Source organism: Rhincodon typus, chromosome 10, assembly GCF_021869965.1.
Source record: "Rhincodon typus isolate 14 chromosome 10, sRhiTyp1.1, whole genome shotgun sequence".
Taxonomy (NCBI): Eukaryota; Metazoa; Chordata; class Chondrichthyes; order Orectolobiformes; family Rhincodontidae; genus Rhincodon; species Rhincodon typus.
In genome coordinates this window covers 57040234-57057189 of record NC_063341.1, presented here as the reverse complement: position 1 = coordinate 57057189, position 16956 = coordinate 57040234, and the positions used below count along the sequence as shown (strand labels likewise).

General features: G+C 39.6%; 1 protein-coding gene across 1 annotated transcript in view; it reads left to right on the top strand.

The window, feature by feature from the left end:
* The first annotated feature begins 940 nt into the window (after positions 1-940).
* The window catches only part of LOC125481015 (lysine-specific demethylase 4A-like), a 109096-nt gene continuing 93080 nt past the window's right edge, over positions 941-16956 (top strand). The window contains exons 1-6 of the mRNA XM_048601535.1: positions 941-1061; positions 2409-2565; positions 6746-6921; positions 9649-9763; positions 11296-11489; positions 14822-14871. Coding sequence (XP_048457492.1) covers positions 2428-2565; positions 6746-6921; positions 9649-9763; positions 11296-11489; positions 14822-14871 — 673 coding nt within the window. The 5' untranslated portion in view covers positions 941-1061; positions 2409-2427. The remainder of the gene's footprint in view (positions 1062-2408; positions 2566-6745; positions 6922-9648; positions 9764-11295; positions 11490-14821; positions 14872-16956) is intronic.

Below are 16956 nucleotides of genomic sequence, written 5' to 3'. Positions count from 1 at the left end.
GACCTCTCCCATGTCCCAGCCCCCACCCTCAAACAACAGGCCTTATTATCACAGTCTGCTATTCCATACAGCTCATTGTTAGCCACTAACAGCCTCCATTAACAGCTATTCACCCTTCTAGTCAGATCATTATCCATTCCTTTGTCTGTCCAACTATTCTGCTCTCTCTTTGGGCTTTAACCTCACCTATCATTTACTCTTTACCCCTTCCCCTGCCCTAGCTTCTGCAGAAAAACTGACATTTTCCTAGCTACCATCAGTTCTGAGGAAGGTCACCAAATCCAAAATAATGGCTCTGATTTTTTTCTTCACAGATGCTGCTAAACCTGCTGAGCTTTTCCAGCAACTTCTTTTTTAGTAGCTTTCTCAATACTAGCAGTCAATCAGTATTTGAATTCAACAACAACTTGCAAAAAAATGTTTTTAATCAACTTGTTTGGATGTGTTATACACACCTCCACGCCATCACATCGAGAGATAGCATTTGAACCTGGACCTTCTGGCTCTGAGTTGGGAACAGGACCACTCGATAATAAGCCCGTTATAAATACCTGATATGGTTACCGTTACTTTATGATGCAAATTCACCAATTGAATGCAAATTCCATCAGGGCTATGTTAGAATTTGAAACGGTGTCTGGGGTCACTAGATTATTACTTCAGTGATTATCACCAGTAAGCCAGTCACACGACCTGAAATGTTAACTCTGATTTTTTTTTTCTTCCCAGATACTGCCAGACCTGCTGAAGTTTTCCAGTAACTTCTGTTTTTGCTCCTGATTTACAGTATCCGCAGTTCTTTCGCTTTTTATTGAGAAAGCTACTGATTGGCAAATAATTAGAGGCGAGGCCCTGATTGGCTGGTACCGAGAGCCCGGCGTTGATTGGGTGCATTCAGTTGCATGCTGCTGATTGGCTGGTGTCAGAAGGCTGGCGTTGATTGGCTGGTATTGGGAGTCCGATGCTGATTGGGTTTTGGTGGCTGGAAAAAGGCGGGTCGAAATGTCAGTTTTTTTAACAAATGAAGACGGGAGGGCGTTGAGGAAACAGGCGACGTTTGGGTAATGATGGACATGGTGGTCTACTGATAACGCGTGAAATAGCTTAAAACAATGATTCTCCGCGATCCTTGAAATTTTCTAAAATTATGGAAAAGAATAATATTGATTTCCGGTTGTCGTAACTTGTGGCAACTTAACTTGCTTGAACAATGGCCTGACTGACAGAAGGATTGCCCAATTAGGTCGATGCACCATAAGTTTTGTGACGTACACTGCGTGTAGCTGTCCAATTAGCAGCGTATTTGACGAAGGCTGCGGGAGGGGGCGGTGGACAGGGTTCGGTTGAGGCAAAGGATCGGCAGTGGTCGATGCTTCTGAGCGGCGACTTTGTGTCTGAACCGTGACTCTGGACTAGTCTATCGGCTGGTATTCAGCCTCCCCTTCGATTTTGGACCGTGAGTAGAGAAGCGCATGGAGGCCCAGTGACATACAATGGAACAATAGGGACAAGTGGGCCGTTCGCCCCCCTTAGGCCCCTCATACCTCCACCCCCGCCCCCTCCCAGATCCCCCAGCGGTCACAAAGAGAATGAGAGCAATGATTTAAAGAGCCGACTATACCGAGCCAGCTCTGTGACCCTGGTCAAGCCAGGCTTGTCTAGGCTGCTTGGTGTGTACAGATTGTGGGATCGAGTACAGCCCGAGAGCGAGTCGTATTGAAAACGAGAGATGGGGGAGGGTAGTCAGAAGACAAAGGGAGAATGCTGAGCTTCCACTACCACCACCATCATTTGGGTTTAAAGCCCCGGGCTCCCCTCGTTATGGTGCGCTACCTCCCATTGCGGAGATACCCAGCGCCCTTTGTTGACACCGTCTGGGATTGCTGTTCTCTCTGAAAACGAAACTTGCCGCTCGCGACGTTAATGAAAGCTGTTGTTTTTTTTTCGCTCAACAACCGATTATGCAAACTTTAATACTTTATTCGACCTTTTGGACAGTTCGCTGAATATATTCTGACCTCGATCTTTATATTGCTGAAGATTTGAGTGATATTAGTAATGTATTATAATTGCTTAAGATAATCTGTTTTTTCTACTGTTATTTATGGTTCTCGCTCTCAGAACGATCAGTAGTCCAGTCAGATCTATGTCTAATTTTATAATGTTGAAACGTTGAACAATATGCCGCCATCTCTATGCCTATTAGAATTAGACAATACGTTTTGTTCTTGGTGTTCCTTCAATTTTACAAACCGTATAGAAGTGGGCTATCAGAGTCGTTGGTTGACTCTGGTAACTTTAGCTTAAATTGTCTGTTGTCACTGTGTTACAAGCCCTTATTAACACATAATAATAGGGTCACAGAGCTGGCTGCAAAATATCATTTTATATAAATGTTTGCTTTGTAGGTGAGTGACATTGGCAACCATGGCATCAGATTCTGGAGTGACCAATCCCAGCTGTCGGATAATGACTTTTTATCCTACGATGGAAGAGTTCAAAAATTTCAGTCGATACATTGCATATATAGAGTCACAAGGAGCCCACCGTGCTGGGCTTGCAAAGGTAATCTGAGTCACATTGGCATGGTCCAACCAGTCCATTCTGACCATGATCCCACCTGCCTGTGCTTGGCCCATATCCCTCCAAACATTTATTATTTGTGTATTATCCAAATGTCTTTTAAATGTTGTAACTGTGCCCACATCCATCACTTCCTTTGGAAGTTCATTCCAATACGAATCACTGTCTTAAAAAAAAATGCCTTGCATGTCTTTTAAATCTTTCTCCTCTCACCTTAAAAATATACCCCCTTGCCTTGAAATCCCCAGCCCTAGGGAAAAGACATATGCCGTTCACCTGATCTATACCCTTCATTATTTTATAAATTTCTGTAGGATCACCCCTCGACCTCTTACACTCCAGGAAAAATGTCCCAATCTATCCAGCCTCTCCTTTATAACTCACACCCTCCATTCCTGACAACATCCTGGTAAATCTCTTCCATTGAATAATAACCTTCCTATAACAGGAAGACCAGAACTGAAGTGATTACTCTAGAAGAGGCCTCACCAATGTCCTGTACAACCTCAAAGTAACATCCTAACTCCTGTACTCGGGTCTGAAAAATGAAGGCAAGCATGCTAAACGTCTTCTTAACCAGTCTGTCTATATGTGATGCAAACTTCAAAGAATTATGTACTTGACAGATCTCTGTTCTACAACAACACCCAATAACCCATTTTTAATTGTACTAATCTTGCCTTTGTTTGTTTTGCTAAAATGCAATACCTCACATTTATCCAAATTAAACTCCATCTGCATCTCTTTGATCAAGATCACTTTGTAATTGTAGATAAACTTCACTGCCCACTATACCTCAAACCTTGGTGTCAGCAACCAACTCACTAACCATGCTTTCTATATTCTCCTCTAAATCATTTACATAAATGAAAAACAAAAGCGGACCAGCAGCGAGGCCTGTGACCAGCGGTGTTCCACAGGCATCTGTAATTAATATATAATTAATATTAATGAATACAGTCTGTATAATTTCCAGACTTCTCCTTGCATCCCTTTTTGGGTATATTTGGTATAACAACATGGAGCACTACTTACTGTTCATGAAATTACTCAGTCCTTTGAAATTGGAAATTCAGTACATCATCCCAAGTTGCGAAGCTTGCCACTGCCATGCTATGGGAGCAGCTTTGTATCTTGACTACTGCTGATTGCAGGGTTGTATCATCTATGCATCTACACAAGGCCCTAAGGTTGGGCATACTGGAATGGCCTTTTGTTGTATTAGGAATTGGAGATGTTTCTAATTTGCTGATAGCAACAAAAAAAGGCACAAGCGTTGTCCAATACAGTAATTGACCTAAATGAAACTATTCCAAAACTCCCATCTCCATTTGTCCAAACACACACACTTTCACTTTTGATCAGCTTGTCCTCCTGACAGCTGAGAATGAAAATTCACTCTCAATTTTTGAGGGTAGCATAATTGTTCTACCAATGTGCTGATTTGGTGCACCCCAGTAACCTTTCCGAAAGAGGATGCAAGAATTGGAGGAAATGATGAACAGAGTAAGTAGATAGTTGGGGTACAAGACCAGATATGGTTTCAGATTTTTGTGGAACAGGTGGTAATGATACTGATAGGATCAGCCCGCATATTAGACAGAAGCTTCAATGATTGACATTGATTCCAAATTTAAGTCTATTTTTTAAAAAAGGGGATTCAAATAAAGGAGGTATGAATTTAAAAATCCTCGTCAACATTAAAGAAAGTCTCCATTTCCTACTGCGATTGAAATTATGCAACCGCATATGTTCAGTCAACAAATGACCTGACACAGTGGAGTCCAAGTGCTGATCTGAATATGGCTTTATTGAATGATGGAATCTAATAGCCAATTCCTGCTCCGATTTCATGAATATCAGCATTAAGGCTGACTGATCTGGTTGTGCATGGTGCAAAATATGAGTTGCAACACAGTTGCCACTTGCCATCCCTCTCAGGTAAGTATTTTGAAGTGATATGATTCATTTGGCTGCACATAATGCAACACAATTATTTTCAAATTTCAGTAGTTGCTGGTGATGTAATTTCATCTGCCATGTGAAAAAAGGCTAAAACATTGTCGCTAAAACATTGTCACTAAAACAGATAGCTTGTGATGAACTCTTGGTGTTCTTTTTTTTCCAAATATCGTGTCTTTTATCTTCTGTAAATTTCTTTGAGATAATGACTCATGCTGACCATTGACCAGAAACTCAAATTGAAGCAGCCGCAATTAATATTGTGGTTACAAGAGTTACCCAGATGTATCATATTCTGGCCTCTTGATTCCTCTAAGCCAGAACAACGTAAGTAAGGCACAGTTTGGAGTATAATGGAATACTCTCAACTTGCCTGAATGAATGCAGCCTTAATAAATTCTGAAGAAACTTGACATAATCTTTGGCAAAGTTGTCCCCGTGATCACCAGCCTCTCTATCACTTTAAACCTCTGTTCCCTCCTCCATGGGTGCAGTATGACACATACCATCACCAAGATGCACTGCCTCAACTTGCCAATAGTTCATAAAAACTTTCTGCCTGTATTATCCAATAGCAGCATCACTACTTGCAAGTTTCCCCTTTAGGTCATATGCAGCCTTCACTTGGAAATACATTGGTGTTTCTTCAGTCTTACGGAATTAAAATTCTGCAAGTCCTATTTAACAGCGCTGCAGGCGTATTTTCCACATTGACTGACTATAGTGGTTCAAGAACTCAGCTTGTTGTCACCATCCCCACCGCCTCAAGAAATTGGGGATTGACAGTAAATATCAGTGATGCCCACATGCTGTGAAGCAATGCGGCTATTATTTGACTTCACCAGGAAAGTGAATAGGTCATTTTAATAAACAAACATAATACACGGTTGCACACTGCACTTTTAAAGTGAAGATTGTTAGATTTTACCAAGAATGATAATTGATTAAAACTCATCCCACTCCCCACCACCTGTAGCCCAGGGATGCTACATGGCTGAGCCATTTAGAGTATCTGTATGGTACCATTGACATCTCAAGCAGCAGTATCTGATTTGGTATGACTTATTACCATGTCACAGGGTGCATTTGACCTGAATAGGCACAAGAATATCAGCAATTAGTTTATTTAAAAGTTATTTTCTTCAGGAAATCGTTTTCTTAGCAGGTGTTACTTGCAGTTTCTGAACTTGAGGAATGTGAAGACATCACTGTGAAATTCCTCCCAGAAACTATTTTCTGCTTATTCCATCTTTAAAACTGTTTCTTGGGTCATTTTGAAATTCTGAAAAGCTTTTCTTTTTGACCTTGCATTTTTAGTCTGAGACTTGTTTAACGAGAACCGAAACAGCTGCGGATGCTGTAAATTAGGAACAAAAACAAGTTGCTGGAAAAGCTCAGCAGGTCTGGCAGCATCTGTGAAGAAAAAATCAGAGTAAACTTTTCAGGTCTGATGACCCTTCCTCGGAACAGGAAGGATCACCGGACCCGAAATGTTAATTCTGATTTTTTTCTTTCTTCTTCTTCACAAATGCTGCCAGACCTGCTGAGCTTTTCCAGCAACTTTTGTTTTTGTACTTGTTTAATAAGCTTTGTTATATTCAAATCTTATCAATTAAAGTATAATTTTGTGAAGGAAGAAAACCACAATATTGGACCTCCAAAGAGATGCAAAAAGCATCCCATGCAGTATTGAGGAATAACTAATTAATCTCCCTTCAGTGGAATAATTTGGAAGGAAGATAGGTTTAAATAAACAATAACATTCTTAAAATTTGATAATTTAGTATTCTTTTGCCCACTCACTTGAGTGAAAGTGACAGACCCTGATTGCGCTGTATTTTGTGTTGTCTTGTGGTGTAGATTTTAAAAGCAAAAGTATAGTTGTAAGTAAAGTGATAATGCACCTGAATTTAAAGTTCCCATCTAGGCTCTTAGCTAACCTCGGCAATTTAAAAGTAGTTGCTCATACTAAAATGAGCCAATCTTGAGCAGCAAATGCCTTAATGACTTGCCCAAAGTTAGCAGCTACATATCATATTAGCTTTGGGTTATTGAGCACAATCAGAAATACCACAGGAGATGTGATACATCGTAACCTCTTAAGCCATATCACGCAAAAAAAAATTTTGTTGCAGCCACACATTTAGAAATATAGGTCTTTGAGGTGTAACTATACTCACTTAATTATTATTCTCAACAGGTTGTTCCACCTAAAGAATGGAGGCCTTGTAAAAGTTATGATGAAATTGATGATCTGGTGATTCCAGCCCCAATTCAACAGGTGGTGACAGGCCAGTCAGGCTTGTTCACACAATACAACATCCAGAAGAAGCCCATCACTGTACGCGAGTTCCGAAAAATTGCTAACAGTGATAAGTAAGAAACTTACTTTTGTATTGCTTCTCATAATGGATTGTGAGTAAAATTAGTTTAACCAAATTGCACAATATTGGACAAGAAGCCAACAAGAATTTTAAAAATTTTTTAAAAATATATTTTTGAAGTTTCTGCAGTTCTAGCTCAGGTAAATCGTATACTTATGGCCTAATATATTCAGTTATGTTCCCAACTTGGAGTTGGGGCTGTGAGTGGGACATCAGGGACATGTTGGTTGTTTGTTTAATATTTGAGTCCTTTAACATTTCAGTAACAAACATGAAAATAGCCATTAGTTGTATAGGCAGTCCTCAAGCTGTAAGTGGGAGTTCTGGAGTCCTTTTTCAAGTCGAAATATTCTGACTTGTTTGCAAAATGCAGGACATAAAAAGCAGCTATTCTTGAGTACTGGAAATATTCAGGTTTTTAAAATAAAACCCCTATTTGGGATCATGTTCGTAAGTCGGGGGTCCTTCTCAGTCATTTTCCTAGGTGGCAAGATAGCAAGTACAGATATTAGCCGAGTTAAATTTACAACACATACCAACCATTTGGCTTCACACAACCTTCCTTCCACTGTGTTTCATCTAATCCTGGAAAACCCTTATTTTCTTTCTCATGTATTTAACTTAATTTCCTCTCTTATAAAGATATCTGTAGCTGTTGCCTGTACTGCTCCATGTCATCATCAGTTACGTGTTCTTCCTGTCTGAATAAAGATGTTTGTCCTGTATTCATTAGTGACTAGCTTGCACGTGTTGCCTCTAATTTTGGATTCACCTAGCAAGTGCCAAAATCTTCTGCATGTTGACTAAACAAAATCGCCTCAATGTCAATGATCCAGCCTTTCCCTTTCAAGGGAAAAGACCAGAGCGCACGTACAATCTTTTGTATGTTTACTGTTGCTTCTGAATTCTGGTATTATCTTTTTGAATCTCATTGTTCATTCATCCATTCCTCTGTAAGCATAGAATCTGTACAGTGCAGATAGAGGTCAATTAGTCCATTGAGTCTGCGCCAATCCTCTGAGGAGCATCCCACCCAGACCTACTCACCCCCGTCCACGTGATCCTGCATTTACCATGATGGATCCACCTAACCTGCACATCTCTGGATAAATACAGGGCAATTTACCACGGCCACTCCACCTAACCTATACATCTTTGGACTGTGGGAGTAAACCAGAGCGCCCAGTGGAAACCCATGCAGACAGTGACCCAAGGCTGGAATTGAACCCAGGTCCCTGGAGTTGAGGCAGCAGTGATGACCACTGAGCTGCCATCATTTTTGTAATGGGGAGACCAGAATTTACTTGGCAAGTAAACAATATTCTGGACTGTGGTTTAACCATGCATCTATACAATGGTTACACACATTCCCTGCTTTTGAAATAAACACAGTGCTGGAGGGAAGAGTCATACCTGGCTCCCAATGTTAACTTTGTTTCTCTCCACAGATACCGGCAGACCTGCTGAGTTTCTCCAGAGTTCTGTGTTTCTGATATCGAACATGTGCAATATTTTGCTGTTATTCCCTGTTTTGAATTCTGTTCATCTGGATGCAAACTTTTTAAATTTGTGTTGCTACTTTTAACTTGCGAATGTATACTCCCAAGATCCCTCTATTTTCCCCTATCCCATTGAGACTGTTTGTTTGTTTCTTTCCTCCGGAATATGTGGCCACCTTAATTCTCCTACCAAAATGCACCATTTCACGTTTATCTGTTAAAATTGCACTAATTTTCACTTGTGTTATATTGTATTTTCAATTTTTTTTTAACATTAACTGCATAAAATTTGCTGCTGTCTGCAAATTTTGAAAATGTTTCCAATTTCATTTCTGTAAATGGTGAACAGCAGTATTCGTAGTACCAGTTTTCAAATATCACTCCCTAATTCTTGTCACATGAACCCTACACTTTTTTTTTCTAGGGAACCAGTTGTCCATTCTGTGTACTGTATTCTTGATTTATCAAGTAAACGGTGCAGATGGTGTAAGAGTAACATTACTGGATTCCACTAAAGTTCCAGAGCCCCAGGTTAATGCTTTGGGAATATGAGTTCCACTATGGGAATTAATAATCTAGGCTTGAAGGCTAGTTTCAGTAACAGTGATATATCAACTCACTGTTGATTGTTGATTTCAAAAAAAAACTTGTCAGTTGAGGGATTGAGATCTCTTGTCCTTGCTCACTCTCTTACCCTGAAAGTAACTAAACCTGCGGCAATGTTATTGACCCTTAACTGCCTTTTGAGGTGTCCTAGTGAACTATTCAGTTGTGGCAATTAGGGGTTGGCAGGAAATGCTGCCTTTGTGCCAGTAAGTTCACCTGCCCCATATCCCTGAAAATAACTTTTTTTTTCAACTGCATTCTAGAATGTTGATGTTCCGTTAAATATACATTATAAAATAAACATGTAGTTGTACAGATAATACAGAGCCTACATCTGGGGGTGTATTATCTTTAAAAGAATTACCAGAGGCTGTGTTGTCAGATAAGAAAATGCAAACATATGAGGTTATCTCTGCAATCTGATACCTCCAGCTGTAGGCTCCAGGGGTATGAAATGGGAGATTTTGATTCTCTTCATGTGTTTAAAAGACCTGAAAATGGAATGTTGAAAATATGCTATAGAAGAGTCTTACTCCAGCTTCTCTCATTTGAGAACTAAATTGAAGTTCAGTTAGAATTTTTTTGATTTATTAAAATGTGTATCTTTTTTCCAGATACTGCACCCCTCGCTATTCAGACTTTGATGATCTGGAGCGCAAGTATTGGAAAAATCTCACATTTAATGCACCAATCTATGGTGCAGATGTCAATGGTACATTGTATGATGAGGTAAGACTTAAATAAGTCTTTAATTTTTTTTATTGCTGTGGTTCCCAGATACATTTGATAAAGTGGTCACAGTTCTGTTCCCATTTTTCCTTTGTAGCTCTTGAAAATGTTTTTAAACTGAACAATTCTGAACACTATTACATAGTCCACTGTGTATTTTGAATGTTACCAGAACTGATGAGAACTATTGTCTCCTATGTTAAGTTTAATGATTGAGAATGAATGGTGTTAACTTCCTTTTAGTTTGTTGGAATCATAGGGTCATGCAGAACAGAAGGAGGCCATTTTGTCCACTATGCTTGTGCTTACATTCTAAATGAAGTACCAATTAGTCTTTCTCCCTTGTCCTTTCCATTTGGCCTCCAAATATTTTCTGTTCAAAATGCATTTCCATTTTCTTTTTGCAAGTTCCTATCGGATCTGATGGCACCACCCTTTAAGACAGCAAGCTGTCATGATCTGAACTGCAAATAATAAATTCTTTTCAGCTTCTAACTGGGGTTTCTGACCAGTTATTTTAAATGGATGCGCTCTGGTTGCTGATCATCCTGCCACTGAAAATGGAGTTAGTAAGAAGGAATTACAACTCTGAATTTGAACCAGGACCTATTAAATCTCCCATCTACAGGCTCTTTCTAAGAAGGAAAAAACTGATCTATTCTCCAGATAATTGAAATCCTTCACTTTTGGTACCAATCTACTATGTCTAAGCGAAAACATTAACTCCTATCTTGTTATAGCCATTTTTTTAAACACAGGTTGGCAGAAGCATGTGTTTTCATGACTGATTAAATCAGTATAAATATTTTGGAATATTCGCATACTTATGTAATTTTTCAAGGTCTTTTAAAATTATTTTAACATATCTTGATGTCATTCTTCAGCTTTCTCTGCTCAGTGCCCTTACCATCTCCTATTCTTCTCTTGTTCATTGAGTCTTTGTGCTGTCTCGAGAGAGAACAAATGTGGTGGGTGCTGTCTTAGTGTGAATTAATGTAAATGCATGGTCAAATAAAATAAAGTCCTGAAAAGGCCTTACTTCTCTCTCTTGACCCAATTGCTTTTGTTTGAGATAATGAGTTAAATATCTGTTTACAGGTTTCTTTCACATGACACTTAATATATGCCCCCACCAAATTTGGAAAAGCTTGGCTTCGATTTTGTAATCTCCATTTGATACCAGCTACGTGCTGATTGAAGAATGGCAGGACTAATCCAGCATTTGAGAGGTTTTTTTTTGAATAACAATGCTACTTTGTGCCAACATCCTTTGAACAAAAGGTGGTTGTGTAAGAATAGTTTTTCTTCTCTCTCAGTGAACCTTATTTTTCAGGTTATAGCATGATTGTTGGAAGTAGGGGAAATGGTGGAGTGCAGTATTCTCCTTGTAAATAGATAAAGGTTGGATTTGTTTCTGGATGCTTTCAGTTTCATAGAAGACATGTAACTAAGCTTAAACTTTGTGTTTTCCAAATGCTATATTATTTTAAGCCCAATATTTTGTTTACAGATACAATTTCCTGTTTATTTAGGGTGTGACTGAATGGAACATTGGGCATTTGAACACAATCCTGGATGTGGTCGAAAAAGAGAGTGGTATCACAATTGAAGGTGTCAATACACCATATCTCTATTTTGGAATGTGGAAAACCACCTTTGCTTGGCACACGGAGGACATGGACCTCTACAGCATTAACTACCTGCACTTTGGTGAACCCAAGTCTTGGTAACAGGCTCAGCTTAATCTTGCACTCTACATATTCATTTTTGAATACTATATTGTGAATTTTAAATGTGTTACAATGAAATAGCTTATGCATTTAATGCTTTACACATTAAAATGAATGATTACCAGCTCCTTTTTTGTTGTAGCATGAAACTACCAAGAAGGTAGTTGAATTAGACGGATCTTGATCATGTTTTTGTGGAGTATCTGCTACATTGCTGTAGGGCTGTAGGTTGAATTTAAATGTGAAGTTCCAAGTAAAAGTGAACAGAGTAGTTTAAGGAAAGGAGAAAAGACTTTAGTGTTTAGTCTCTGCTTGGCTTGTTTCTTTCTGCTTGTTGTTTGCACATATGTCTAAAAGATTACACAGTATTATTAAAACTTTCAGCTGTATGAAAGGAAAAGATCATCAGATTGTCACGGTCAGTTAGTGACTGTAGTCGCTTTTGTGGACAGCAATAAGCTGGATAGCCAATAAGTGTTTTTGATAGTTAAGGGATAAATTTTGGTTGGGTCATTGAAAACCAGTCCTTGGTTTAGATGTTGTGAAATGGGATAGTAATGACATGCCTCCACTTAACTTGTCCAGCTACCTGTGATGGGCAATTTGGATAAAATACTTGCATTTGGCTTACCTTCTGACTTTCAACAGCGTATTTGGAAATGAACAAGAAGTGTCCATACAAACCACAAGTATACTTCCATTTCTCACAACAATCAAGATAGCTGAATTTTTTTTTTTTTTTTGAGAGCTATAATGTGTACATTTAGAGTTCTGAGTGAAAAAACGTGTACATAAGGTATGTGCAGTAATATTTGCTAGAAATTGTTGTGACAGGGTAACATTTCTGCAAACATCTACCAACAGCTCTTTTTAAAGCAATTTGCTAAAGTAGGATAGGCCCCATGATTACCTGTGCCCCAGTTTCTACTGGAATTGCTGCATAGTTTGCAGACTGTTGAAGTTGAGTGAAGGATGTAATTTAATATGTAGTTTACGTAAGGTCTGTGTGTACTACTAACAATGGTTCTGATTCCGCACCAACATATCCATCAGGAACTGTGGCAATCAAAGCCCTGATTTCTTCAGGTCCGCTTGCATTGCCCCACATCCTGTTCAAGTCATGTTGGCCTATTTTCAGAGTCATAGAGTATGGAAACAGACTCTAAGGTCCAACTCATCCAAGTTTCCCAAACTAAACTAGTCCCATTTGCCTGTGTTTGGCTTGTATCCCTCTAAACTTTCCTATTCTTGTACCTGTCCAAATATCTTTTAAATGTAGCTGTACCTACACCTACCAATTTGTCTGGCAGTTCTTTCCACCCTCTAAGGAAAAAGTTGCCCCTCTGGTCCCTTTTCAATCTTTCTCCTCTCACCTTAAAAATATGACTCCTTGTTTTGAACTCCCCTATCCTAGGGAAAAGACCTTTGCTATTCGTTTTATCTCTGCCGGTCGTATAAGGTTACCCCTCAATCTCCTACATTCCGGTGGGAAAAGTCCCATCCTATCCAGCCACTTATAACTAAAACCCTCCAGTCCCTGTAATGCCCTTACAAATTATTTTTGCACCGTCTCTAATTTGGTAATATCCTTTCTATGAGCTCTTTGCTTAAATGCAGCTTTGCCCACAGCAACATGACCTCAACCATTAGTAGTCCAAGGAGGCAGATCCCAAATTCACCCCAGCCAAACCAGTGATCAAGCCCTGTAGCATTGGTACCAATCCGATCCAAACCGGATATCCGGCCGATCCAAACCGGATATCCGGCCAACCCTCAAGGAGTCGGTGTACTGTGGCAATGTAACTTCTGTTGAATATGTGTATACTGGCCTTGCTATGGATAACAATTCCAGTTTCTTCATCACGTGGCTCACAAGCATCTCCCATCCTCGTTGCCTGCCGTACGTGTACGTTGGGAGGATTTACAAGCTGATACTCGACCTGTTTGACCATATTATCCATGCATCTTTAGCTGACAGGTTTGGCTTGGGGTTTTGACTTGGGGATGCTACCTCTATACCACAAGATCTCTTAGGGATGTTTTATCTCATTGCATTTGCATCATCTTGCTGAAGCCTGTGTTGAGACTGTGCACCTCTTAAACCAAAATTCAAAGATGGAATGGTTGGAGGGGAATGAGAATTGAAATTCAAATGAGTTGTGAAAAGAACTAATTTTGACAGAATATTCAAGAATTATTTGTTCTGGCCAAAGTAGAGGACAGTGCACCAGGAAGGTTGGGATTGAAGCAAATTAATGGGTTTGTCATTGGTTTTGTTGTAGCTAACACTGATAATATGTGGTGTGCTGACTTATTTTTGGGCGAGGAGATTTGACAGAAGTTCTTAAAATCATAGGCGGTCTTGGCAAATCAAGTAGAGAGGAAAAACGGGCTCAAGAACCAGGAGACAGAAATTTTAAATGATTGGCAAATGATCCAAAGGCAACATAAGGCAAAATCTTTTTTAGTTTAGCAAATGAAAGTCAAGGTCAGCAGTTATAGTGGAGGCAGTTTCAGTCATTGGCTTTTCAGCAGGGAATTGAATGTGCACCTGAAGAGAGAATTTGCAGGGCCACAGGAAAGTAAGGGGAAATGGGTTCTGCTAAGTGTTTCTTTCAGAGCTGGCTGGCACTTGACCAGCTAGCTGTCCCGCTTCTGCTTTACTCAGAGCAGTGCAGCAGCTATGGTTAGCTCTGCTGCCTAACAGCTCCAGGGACGCAGGTTTGATTCCACCCTTGGGCAACTGTCTGTGTGGAATTCTCACATTCTGCCCGTGTCTGCGTTGGTTTCCTCTGGGTGCTACAGTCTCTTCTCTCTGTCCAAATATGTGCAGGTTAGGTGGATTAGCATTGGAAATGCAGGGTTACAGGGATAGGGTGGGGGATGTGGCTGGATGGAATGCTGTTTGGAGGGTCGGTGTGGACTCGATGGGCCAAGTTGCCTGCTTCCACACTGTAGGGATTCTATTCCATTCTATTCTATGATTCTGAAATTTAATGAAACAAATCACTTGTACCAGTTTAAAAAAAAAAAAAATTTAGGTTCCTAATTTAAAATATGCTATTGTTTTTATTGATTTCATGCAGTGGAACAATGTGATTTGGTTACAGTTTGTATCATAGCTTTTTCCTTTAAAGTCGGAACCAAAGAAGAAATGTTCTTCGGTGCTTTAGTGACAATATGTGGGTATGGGGATCTGCAGTGTTTTGAAATTAACTCCAGTCCGTCATAGAACTGTGTAGCTACTTGTGTCTCTCAAAATGACATGTTCAAATAAGGAGCTTGCAAAGTACATTGTAAATAATTATATGTATCTGTATTCTTATAGGTACACTGTTCCACCAGAGCATGGAAAACGATTGGAACGTCTAGCTAAAGGTAAAGACTTGTATCGCAATCTATTTGATCTTTGTTTGAATTTCTTGCTTTTAATAACTTGGGTGTAGAGACTAAGAGAAAAGTTTCTGTTTCATGTGATTCCTATATTTTGATAAACTGTAAGGAGCTTGCTGCATGGGAGAAATATTACACAAGATTTTTTTGGTTTTTTTTTCTGTTTAAGGCACTGAATAACAGGCAAATGAGAGTTCAGTTCTTGCTGGGCACTTTGGGACATCACTCTGGAATGTCCATGAGTGTCTGTTGTAAATATTAGTACTAGTAACAAACAATCCTGAGATGCAGTTGAGCTCTATGACCTTTAGGTCCAGATTGCAGAGCTTTTTCCATCATATATGTCTGGCGAACAATTACTGAAACTTTCCACTGATATGACTTCATAATCCTTCCCTTTTGAGAAAGACCTAAGGTTTTGAAGTGAAACTTTTTTAGAAAATGTCTTTCCAGCTGATTATTGCATCATGTTGAATTTTTTTTTTTTTTTGAAGGAAAGGTCTCTCATAACTCTAACCCCCCTTAAGGGGACAATCATTTTAGGGCTATCTGAACAAAGTATTTTTAGATACACAGAATCCTGCTTGGAGGTGTAGTTCTGCTGACTGAGTGTTCCTGTTTACATGCTCTGCAATAGTTTCAGTTTAAGATGTTGCTTTCTATTGGCCTGAAGTTTGATGTCTAGCTGCCCAATCTGGCAAGTCTGGTTTAAGTATCTAATTTGTGATCGTTAATATAAAGCAGTCTGACTTTCTTGTTTATTGTGGGATTTTTGGGAGTGAAGAAGATTGGAAATACATAAGTTACTTTCAACTCTAATGTAGCGTAGTGCTTTTAATCTCATTTTCTAACTGTACATGAAGTAAACATTGAAAGATTCTACAAATGTAACAGCTGTATAATGCAGGTCTTCCCCACATGGAGATGAGAGTTCAAGTTTTGAGATTGAGCTCCAAGATAGCAGTGGAAAATTGACCCTTTCAGCAACAGATAAAGGTGCTCCTTGCCATTTCCTTCCATTCTGTTTCCGAGGCAACTATTTCTAATTAATTACCCATTTGAGTGAAGTGATATCCTATGTGATAATGGATACCCTGCTTGAGTATATCATTGTGTATCATGAAACGTCATCTTAGGCTCTACATCTACCACTTGGCCCCAAGTGGGATTACCCTGGCAGGGGAAAGCATCTCGAAAATTTGAACAATAAGTCAAGCTAGCCGTGTCATGCTGCTACTTTGCAGTAAATCCATATGTAGTTTTCTCATTAACAGGGTTCTGCTGTCAAGCCAAAATGACATTTAGCCTACCAAACCAATCCAATAAGTAATGAGTTCAAGTGCTAGAGTTATGCTCGGTGTGTAGGCCAGATGTCCCAATGACTGGCATATTGAACAGCATGTACCATTGACCATTTGCAGCTTGCAACATATGCCTCTGCTCAACCAGCCCATGTTTGCAAGCCTTAGAAAATTATATCTGCCGTTGGATATTATTCTGCTATACCAGAAGTCATTTTAAGATCATCAACTGGGTCACAGTGTGGTGCATTTGTACATGCTAGAAGCTTAAAAAAAAAAGTAGAAGCTTAAAGATGGCAAAATCTCCGGGACCTGATCAAATGTATCCCAGGACATGTGGGAATTTAGGGAAAAAATAGTGGGGCCTCTGGTTGAGATATCTGTATCCTCTACAGCCACGGATGAGGTGTCAAAGGACTGGAGGGTGGTTAATGTTGTGCCTTTTATTTAGGAAAGGCTGTAAGGAGAAGCCTGGGAACTATGGAATGGTGAGTCTGATATCAGTGGTGAGCAAGTGATTGGTGATGATTCTGAGAGAGAAGATTTACGTACATTTGGAAAGGAGATGACTGCATAGGGAATAGTCAGCATGACTTTGAGCATGGGAAATCATTTCTCTCAAACCTGATTTTGGTTACATCTTTAAAAAAACTCAAAGATTGAGGGCAGAGTGGTAGACGTCTACATGAACTTTAGTGAAGTCTTTACATGGTCGACTGATCAGTAAAGATAGATAATGTGGGATTCAGGGAGAGCTTGTCAGCTGGAT